This window comes from Limulus polyphemus, unplaced genomic scaffold, assembly GCF_000517525.1.
Source record: "Limulus polyphemus unplaced genomic scaffold, Limulus_polyphemus-2.1.2 Scaffold1987, whole genome shotgun sequence".
NCBI lineage: Eukaryota > Metazoa > Arthropoda > Merostomata > Xiphosura > Limulidae > Limulus > Limulus polyphemus.
The window spans coordinates 16,305-27,028 of NW_013667597.1; the positions used below are offsets into that span (position 1 = coordinate 16,305).

At 29.3% G+C, this 10,724-nt stretch overlaps 1 protein-coding gene across 1 annotated transcript in view; it reads left to right on the plus strand.

Annotated features, from left to right (window-relative positions):
- LOC106465573 (myosin-VIIa-like) overlaps positions 1–10,724 on the plus strand; it is a gene marked incomplete at its 5' end in the record, with an annotated part of 80,977 nt that overhangs the window by 13,959 nt on the left and 56,294 nt on the right. The window contains 8 exons of the mRNA XM_022393495.1: positions 1,164–1,299; positions 1,952–2,058; positions 2,735–2,872; positions 3,237–3,482; positions 5,312–5,491; positions 6,331–6,426; positions 6,911–7,033; positions 9,640–9,747. Of these exons, the coding sequence (XP_022249203.1) occupies positions 1,164–1,299; positions 1,952–2,058; positions 2,735–2,872; positions 3,237–3,482; positions 5,312–5,491; positions 6,331–6,426; positions 6,911–7,033; positions 9,640–9,747 (1,134 nt within the window). The remainder of the gene's footprint in view (positions 1–1,163; positions 1,300–1,951; positions 2,059–2,734; positions 2,873–3,236; positions 3,483–5,311; positions 5,492–6,330; positions 6,427–6,910; positions 7,034–9,639; positions 9,748–10,724) is intronic.

Sequence of the window (10,724 nt, forward strand, 5' to 3'; positions counted from 1 at the left end):
TCTTCTTCTCCATGACAATGCACGTCCACATGTGGAATGTTTGACGCAACACAAGATTATGAAGTTGGGTTGAGAAGTTCTCTTCCACCCACCATATTCTCCAGATATGACACCATCAGATTATCATCTTTTTCGTTCACTGCAACACCATCTTACTGGTGGAAGGTGTTAAAGAGGACATCGACATGTTTTTTGCTTCAAAGCCAAGTGATTTCTTTAATCAGGGCATAAACAACCTGATTGTAAAATGGAAAAGCATCATCAATGAGAATGAAGACTATTTCATTTAATAAATGTTTTGTTTTGATGTATAAGTTGTTCAAGTTTTTTAATCTAATAAAAAATAGTGACATTAATTTATTGACGACCTAATAAATAGATAGATTAGTATTATATTTCTGAAATTTTGAATGTGTTTTGACAGCTTTAATGTAGTAAAATTAGAAACAAAGTTAAATATACTATATGAGAAAACTAGGAAACTACTTAGTTACTCAGTAGACTATACTTTTTGTTTATATCCAAAATATTTACTTTTATACTTTTCAAGCTACTTTTTTGTATTGTATTGTTTTTTATCTATTATGAGTGTTTTCACCTTTTAAAGTAAATGCAGCAGTAAACGATTGTATGTGCCATTTGCACATAAGAATAAAAAAATATAATTTTGGAGATAAAAACTCTGGGCTGATGAAAGATTTAATACTTCGTTTGCTTTTTTGATTTTCACACATTAAGAAAATAAACTTGTATTGCATGAGATAAAACTTTTATCATAACTAAAAATTTTCTGTCCAGTAATAATAATATTTTTCAACACGAAGATGTAATAAAATTTAACTTTTTTTTGTTTTTAAATGTTTCAATTTAGAGTTTTAAGTTAACCTGTTTCTTTTTTCATCTTTGCCAGTAAGAATTAAATGAAACTTCTGTTAACAAGTCTTGTGTATATAGCATATGTAATGAAAACAGTTCTAATTCTACAGTGAAAATCTCCTATCTTATTTATGCAATATTTAACTGATATTTATACTATAAAATTGTTTGAAAGTCTAAAAAAGAGAAAACAAAATTAACAAACAGGTGACAGGGCAGAGTTTTTAACAAGAATATCAACATACATGCATATGCAATAAATATGTTTTTTGTTGTTTTTTTTACAGGGTACTGATCAGACTATGTTAAACAAAGTGCATAAAACACATGGCACTAACAGTATTTACCTTAAGCCAAAATCAGATCTCAACACATCTTTTGGAATTGGACACTTTGCTGGTGTAGTTTTCTATGACACAAGAGGTGAGTTTCAACAAGGACATCATTTTTTAAATATTTTGTTACATTGTCTTAAATAAAGAAGTATTTTGTTTTAAAAGTAATTTAAACTTTACTAAAACTGTAAATACGATAATATTAGGTTTTTGAATAACACAGACAGTTTTTAAAAACTGTTAATTATCTCCTATTAAAGTAAAAAATATTCTTTAACTGCAGAAACTCTAATTTATATCAGTTGGCAAAGACATTATGTAGAAACAGTATTCTTCTTCACTTCATTTTAAAATAAATAGTGGAAATAAAGTGAGAGGACACTCTAAATGTGTTTTAGTACAAATTAATGTAATAATAATAATGGTAACATTCATGAATGTAATCCATGTGAAGATTTTAAGCTTGGATATTGTTTTTAATATGTTTCTTTCTCATAACATCTTACATGAGTAATTAAAATTATTTGGTTGTAGACAAATTCTGTGAAGATCAACAAGTACTAAGTATGATTATCAACCAAATAATTTGTTTGTTACTTACTTTATGTCATCATTTTTCAATGTGTTTTACACGGTTTTTGTTTTATTCTCTTTTATTTTATTTTTTATAGTTGTCAGTTAAAACTAGTGTTTTGTACACTGTAGTTTTAGTTTAAACTGTAAATTACTCTGATTTTCAGGCTTTCTTGAGAAAAACCGGGACACCTTTAGTGGAGACTTGATACAGTTAATCCAAGTCAGCAATAACAAATTCCTTAAGAATATTTTCTCAGAAGACATTGGAATGGTAATGTCTTTAGCTAGTCTAGGAATCCATGGATAATATGTATTTAAAAGGCACATATGAAAAGTCAGTGAAATTTCTAATAGGATGTTAGTTTTTAAGATGATGCAATAAAGCACAAGCTGATGATGGGTGATTGCCCAAAATATGCCCCACAATAAAACAGTTTTAATGCATTTGTATAATCAATAGAATAAAATTATTTTACACTTCATATGTTTTATATTGAAAAGGAAACTTACTGTATTTAGTTTTTACTTGATGATAATTAAAGAATAATATAAAATAATCCTTTTTTGTGGGGTCTCATTAAATATTTCATCTTGATTTGTAATGAGATAAAAATTTTAGAAAAAATGAAATACAGATTTGCTTACTTTGTTTTCCAGAGTAACCTCACAATTGTATCAACAATGTGCTACATTAATTTGAAAGAGAATGGATTATTTTACACTGAACACTGTATTTCTTACCAAATAAACTAAAAACAAACATTCAAATAGAAACTGAGGATTAACAAAATAAACTTACGTTTTTTTTGTTTAATAAATATTGTCTAGCTTTATAAAACCATTGAAAATAACCTAAAAATTAACTTGAATATTTTATAAGTTGTCAAAAAAATATTTTTATTATTATGTCATTAACTAAAATATTTAAAACTATTGTTTTATAAAAGGGAACAGATTCCCGAAAGAAAGCATTAACCCTGGGGGCCCAGTTCAAAAAATCTCTTGATTCACTGATGCGTGCTTTAGGCCAGTGTCATCCATTTTTTGTGAGGTGTATCAAGCCAAATGAATTTAAGAAGTCAAGGGTAAGGATTATCCAGGATCAGAGTTTCCATTTCATGTAACTAAAATAGTATTTACTACATTTTATCTTTGGTACATTGTTTTTTTATTTTTAATGAAGCTTTACAATATTTCCAATTTGGTGGTGTTGTAAATATGATATTGATAGTTGTGAAAGAAAAATAAGTGATTTATTTATATGTTATGAAAAGTTATGGATCTAAAATTTTAGTAACCATTAAATTTAAGAAATTTAAAGTGTAATGTAAATTTTTATATACAATATTATTGATAGAGGAACTGTAATATTATAATATAGATAGAATTGTTTTCCTATAATCTAGGTATTTGTAAAAATAGCAAATGCTTGAAATTTTATTTTTCTAGATGTTTGACAGGGAGCTGTGTTGCAAGCAGCTGCGTTACTCGGGAATGATGGAAACAATTCGTATAAGACGAGCCGGATATCCAATCCGGCATTCTTTTAGAGACTTTGTGGATCGCTATCGATTCCTGATCTCTGGAGTAGGCCTATCACATAAAATTGACTGTAAAGCAGCTTCTGCAAAAATTTGTGCAGGAGTACTTGGAAAAACAGACTTTCAACTTGGAAAGACAAAAGTCTTTTTAAAGGTTAGAAACTTTCATAAATAATTGAGCAGGATCAAACATAAAAGGGTATATATAAGGCTTTTTTTTCAAATATGGTTAAGATATGGTTAATGATTATTTAAAAATTGTCTGTGCATGATAAATGTTGATTGTATAAGTTGGGGGATCAATCAACCAATCAAATAATTTCACATTTATTGAAGCATTTATCTTTTGAACAAAACGCTTCAGTGTGAAAACAGCAAAACAGACTAGTAAAAAACAATTTCGGAGTTAAGTTTCATATAATTAATTCTTATCAATAAAATACTGCAAAAAATATAGATGATACATTACAAGAGCACCCTATTGTGGCCAATTAAAAGAGCTGCAGCTGAATAAATCTTGTTTTAACAGTCACCATTCCAAGCAGATTAACAGTCATAGTCTTTTTAAGACAAAATTGGAACATAAGAAAAATATATTTAATTAGATATAATCATAACTATTTTGATTTTTAATTGTGCTCAATGTAAGCAGCTTGCTCTGTTCAAAAGTTAATATTAATCTATCAAAATATATCAATTTGTTTCAATTTATTCCTTAAACTTCTTATCCATATTCTTTGTTCATTGTTTAAAGCTTTTAATTCTTGTTGCTGAGTAGAACCCTGAGATTAGGAGTGATGATTTGTCTGCTTCAAAATGTAAAATTATTAATTGTTGCTATATTTTGTTTTAAAATCTAATGGACCTTTAGCTTCCTAATGTTCAGAATATGCTGCATCCTTTCAACATTGTTATTGTTACATAGTCCTCATAACACTGATTTTCAATTACATCACTTAAGTACCCAGCATAATCTGTAGGCGAATATATCTAAATATGCACATAATCTTATTTATTCATATTAGCTATATATTATGTAAACATTCTTTTAATGACAACTCATTAAAGAAATGTGTTAAGTTACCATGCATTAAATATAACTCTACTCCTCTAATGTGATGGTTAATGCACTCTATTTGCAATCTGCAGTTCACAGGATTGAAGCATGTTGCTGGCCATGCTCGCTCTTTCAGCCATGTGGACAATATAGTGTGATAGTCAACTCCATTATTTGTTGGTAAATAGTAGTCCAAAAGTTGGCAGTTGATAGTGTGGAACAGCTACCTTTCCTCTAGTGTATCACTTTAAAATTAAGGATGACCAGTGCAGATAACCCCTGATTAGCTTTGTGTGAAATTAAACAGAAAGAAACTTCCTTATTGTAATTGAATGTGTTGATGCATTGACCCTAAAGACAATGCCAGAAAATATAGTAGAAATTAACTGCTATATTCATAGTGCTACATAAGATACATATCTTTACTTAGTATGCACAGAGACCAATATGTGAACGATAATACAAGGTGTTAATACACCTATCCAAAATCAGTAAAGATCATTTTAAAAAGTCACATGACTGATAACATTGAGAGTAAAAGAAAAATAATTGATTATACATAACAACATTTTGTTTTAATGCAAAAGGTAAGGAAGCTTGCAAGATCATTTATATGTAGTGTCCTTACAATACACATTATTGTTTTTTTACTGTTGTCATGATGAAATTGAAGTTTCAAAGGCTTGTACTATATATATTGTTTATTTATTATTTGCTTCATCATTCTCACATTGTGATATTAGATCAACTTGTTATTGCATATGAGAACCATTCTGTGAAATATTGAAGACTGTGATGGTAATAGCACACCAATATAATATAAAATGTAATGGTTGTGAATTTTTTAAAACAGTGATTATTCCAACTTAAATGGTTTGCTAAACTCACCTCGCTATTTACTCTTTTTGACTTGTTATCATTAACAGGATGCTCATGACCTGTACCTGGAACAAGAAAGGGATAGAGTTCTGACTCGTAAGATTCTTATCATTCAGAAGACAGTCCGATGCTGGTATTATCGGCGAAAATTTTTGAAAATGCGACAAAGTGCAATTGTCATTCAACGCTTCTGGAGAGGATACATACTTAAACGACAGTTTCTCATCGTATGTGCTCTTAATGATCATTTTAATGCCATAAAAAATAGTTTTAAAAAAAGAGGAAAGTCTTTAATAATTATGCTTTTTATTTCTGTCTGTCATTACTTTTTCATGCCAGCAAAAAAACAGAATATTTTATTTATGTGATTTGTTTCATTGACAGCTGTTTACATTTTTTGAACATTATTGAGTTGACCATGCACATGACCTTTGAACAACTAACAATCAGAAAGAATAATTTGATAAATATAATTCTCACTTCAGATTAAATACTTTTAAAATGGATCATTAATATTCTTGCATGTATTCTAATTATTCAGAAGGTATGTTTTCTCACTAATGTTTATATTATTAAAAAAAAAATTAAAGGTATCAAGCTGATTATGCAAAATTAATTTTGGCATAGTTGATTTACAGTGTCTTAAAGATGAGATTCATTTTTCAAAGTAAAAATCTTTACATATTCTTATTTTTGGACAAAACATTTGATCTTAATAAATAATTATAGTTAAACAAGAAAATCTACAAAAATATTTGTAAATTTTATATTCTATTAAACCTTTGACAGAAATAATCATACTGAAGAATACTTGTCTTCAAAAGTACCTTTATTTATATTTTATTTTTTCTGTTTTTATCTTAAAAGAAATTAACAAATTTTGACATATAGCTGAATAAACATAATATTTTGAATTGAATTCATCTGTTTTCATACTGCTATTTAAAGTCAGTTGCAACCTTTTTTATTTGAAGTGACTAATATTGAATCATTTAATATATGAAAAATTAAAAAAGGATTATTTTAATATATTTTACATTTATCATTGTTTTATATGGATTGGCAGATGAGAACAGGGTTTCAGAGGCTTCAAGCACTAATACGTACAAGAATACTCACTTCACGTTTTAAACATTTGAGAAGACACATTGTTGCTCTACAAGTTAGTACTCTAGTATATAGTTATTAAATTTTTTTTATTTTAGATGAACATTAAATTCTTAAAATTGGATATTTTAACTGTTACACTGTGTTTTATGCATATTCACAGTTTTATGTTACAAATAAACATTATTTTAATATTGATATTGAAAATTCTCCATTACACTTATAACTCTGTAGATTAGTTGTTTATCTCACAATTTTATTTGCTAAATCTACATCGTCATTGAAAAATTTGAATTCTTCATTTGAATCTTAAAATGTATTCAAGTTCATATATTTATTAGTCACTTTGTACTCAATCCCTTAACTATGCTAGAACCTGATGTTTTTATCATGTAAACCTTATAAAGAATTCGAAATTAGTTACTCATTTTTTTATTTATAAGGCACAGTAAGCATTATTATAATGTAAAGCTTTATAATTAAAACCTTGTAATAGTGTATATATTCACTGTTTTACTTGTAAAAAAATTGTAACATAGGCTCGTTGTCGTGGGGTTGTGGTTCGTCAAGAAGCGAAGAAAAAAATGAAAGCTATTGTCAAGATCCAGGCATGTGCCAGAAGGATGATTGTTCAACGTCGATATTGGAAGGTTAAAAGAAAGGTACAGTTTGACTTCATAAAATATTTGCAATAATTTCTGACAGAGTGCTGTTGTTTATTGCACCACACTTTTTTTCAAATATTTGTGATTATTCACACAACATATTGTGACTTCTATGCATATTTTCTTTTTATTACTTAAAATTTTGCAGTGTTTATATCACTTAATTACTTGGCTTGATCCATGGCCTAAAAAGTTTGAAGAAAAACAAGTCATGTTTCATTTAATTTTAAAGTTGTATAAGCTAAAATTGTTTTGAAAAGTAACCTAGATATTAACCAGTGCTAGTGGCATTCTGTTAAAAATAACACATGTTGAAGGCTATCTTTGCTATGTTGGAATAACTAGCACGTGATTTGTGGATTTTACTGAGTTTATATACAAAGATAGCTAAGCCCTTTTTAGTTATATTGTTATTTTCTTAGTGGAAAGCTACACACCTTTGAGAATCAAATGCCAGGTTTTAGCATTGTAATTTTCAAATATAAAACAGTTTTCTAAACTTATGCTTTAGCTTTATGCTTTGACTGAAATAGTTTTATTTCATGTAAGATTCTTATTTTTTTAAATTCAGCTTTTACCATGAAATATTATTTATTCAAAGCTAACAAGGATATGAAAAGTGGAATATTCCTGTGAGAAAAGGAATATTCTTAAAAAATTAGCTTTTATGAATGAGTTCAATAAACAAAATCATTAGAAAGTTTATTCAGATTTGTATATTTTCCTATGATAGGTGTAGATTCCCACCATACCTCTATATAACTAAAATTTGGTATTTTCACTTGTGTACCTGGAATGATAATATGTGAATCTCGTAGTTTTTCTTGTGTTTCACCACATCTGATCTGTTTCTCTCACCTACAGAATTATCCTTCGAACACTTTCGGAGGATACGTCTGTTCTTCCCATACACCGATCCCTCCTCATTTTCTGTGTGGGATTCTAGCTAATCTTGTGAGAAGTGGGAAGTATGGTATTGGAAGTTATAATTTTCCTATATTGAAAATGTATTTCCAATAGGTACTTCCCTCTTCTCACACTTCCCAACCTCCTCCCCACAATCTTCCAGTGCTTATATCTTCTGCCAAACTTAGAAGTGATGGTTCGGTAGTGACACATAGAGAGTCACATGATAGTAGTGCTATCCTATTGGTGGAGAGATGACGCATGATGATTTGCATGAGAGACATGTTGGAATCTTTGATTCCAATAATGGGGTGCAGAAAGCTTGTGGCATGCATTATAAAAAAAAGTTCGCATATAGAGGGCAGCACAAAATGGGAAAAGCTAATCTTGTGAGATGAGGGAAGTACCTATTGGAAATACATTTTCAGTATAGAAAAATTATAAGTTTCGTTATTGTATGAGCATGTTTTCTCTGTTTTAACATATCTATATTAGTTTCACACACATAACCCTCCCCCAGTGTCTCAACAGTAAGTCTGAAGGCTTATAATGCCAAATACTAACTTTCAATACCTGTGATGGACAAAACATGGATAGCCCATTGTGTAGCTTTGAGCTTAATAAGAAACAAACAATTGACTAAATAGTTTTGATGAAAATTATTTTGATTGATCAAAATTAATTTTGTGGTTGGTTGTGTGAACATTTAATGATAAGGCCAATTTTTCAACATCCGTTCGATGACAGTAGCCTTTATATATATCTTAGTGATTTGTTACAGTTGAAATGAAAGAGACAAGTCTCACTGTTGAATTCTGAGCAAAATAAGGTACTTTATTTGAAATAAAAACAGAAGAATGGCTAATCATAGTAATGGTAGTGAACTACTGCATTATGAAATAAAGAAATCTAAAAGTATAATAACTGGATAACTGCATTCACAAATATCAGAAGAGTACACAATCATCAAATTAGAGTAAAACATAGACAACACTTTCAAGTTGGAAATGAATCTTGTTTGATCAAAAGTCAACATGAATCTGAACATAGTGTTCAAAATACAAATGCTCTCTGTAAATGACCAATCACATAACAGACAGCAGAGTGCAGAAGTATCTTTGCTCCATATGATAGTTGTAACGTGGTCCTCTATAAACATTTGATTAGTTCCTTGACCAGACAACCTACAGAAATTTAACACTTTAAGTTTAATTTGCTACATGAACTTGTCTGGAATTGGGATGTTCCAGATTAGAATTTAGAAAACTTTTGATATTAAATATATACTATTGGGGAATGAGATTTGTATATTGACATACTACAAAAGTAAAATCTAAACAAAGAACATGTGGAAGTCTACATGTAAATAAAAAATAAATAAATAAAGTGTAAAGAAAAGGACCATGGAAAGTGTAAACAAGTAACAAGTAGAAGGATAAAGTGTAAACTTTAACAAAATATAACATAATAACACACATTTTGTGATAAATTTAGATGTAGTTATTTTTCAATGTAATTTTTTTTTTGAAAGAGAACCATGTGTGTTTCTAGTTTCATGTAGTCATTTTTCATTTGACTTACACCTTTTTTTACAGGATAGTTGGTTATTTTATTTCAAATGATCAGTGATTCTGGTATTATAGCACACCGTGAGATCTTGATAATTGTTTTTAATATATGCATTTATATTATCACAGCATCAGTTAGTGAAGGAAGCATTGAGAAACAGAGATGAAGAAGAAGCTATGTTGAGAAAAAAAATGAATGCTAAAAAAGCAAAAGAAGCTGCTGAACAGAAATACAAGGTTTATGGAATTTTATTTAATATTATATACTTTTATTTATTTGTTGTTAAGTACACCAATTAACCACTTTATCTGGCTACTCTCCTAAAGTCAGATTGGATTGCCTTTTTGTCATGATAAATACTTGAACTTAGTGCGACATAAACTCCGTAATAGGATGGAAGGTTTCTTATTATCCATTAGCCCATTCAGCAAGTAGTATATACTGCAGTTGATTCAGAGATGCCAGTAGATTATTGTGTCAAATATAAAACATTCAAATTTATCTCTAAGGTGACTCTAGTAGTTGCTGTTGCCAAGATCAATAACAGAACTACTGTCATGCTCCTTTGAATCAATTTTGGACAGTACAAAAATTATCATTGCTCAAGAGCTGTTGTTATCAAGATGGAAATTAAACATTGTATGATCATGACTGCTAACAGTATTTAGTAACATATCATAATCTTTAGGGACAACAAGGGACCTATTGGTCCATCTAGGCTGTCCAATCTACTAAACTAAAACTATTAAAAACAACCCTCAAAGCCAGCCCTTATCATTCATATATTTATCAAGCCTTCCCTTAAATTCACATTTACTTCCTCCACCTGCCAACCCATTCCTAAGACCAACTGCTCTGTTAGAAAAATAAAACTGTCTTAGCTAACGATGACTCCTACCGTTCTTTCCTGTTCATGTCTGATATAAAATGTTTTCAAATTGGTTGTCAGTTTTGTAATACCCTTCATATAATATGATTAAAGATAATCAAATTGTGACCACTGTTCATGTTAATTGGTCGACTGAGACATCATGTGACATCTGCTGTATCTGAAGAGTCTGTCCAATCATCATTTCCCTTGATCTGTTGCCAGCAGTTGGGAGTCACAGTTTCCACTAGTGACAAACAACTCCTTTTTGATTGCCAGTGTTACTAGACTTTGATAAGAGATGTCTTTGAATAAGCTTTAAAAGAAGTGGTATTTGATAGTGAC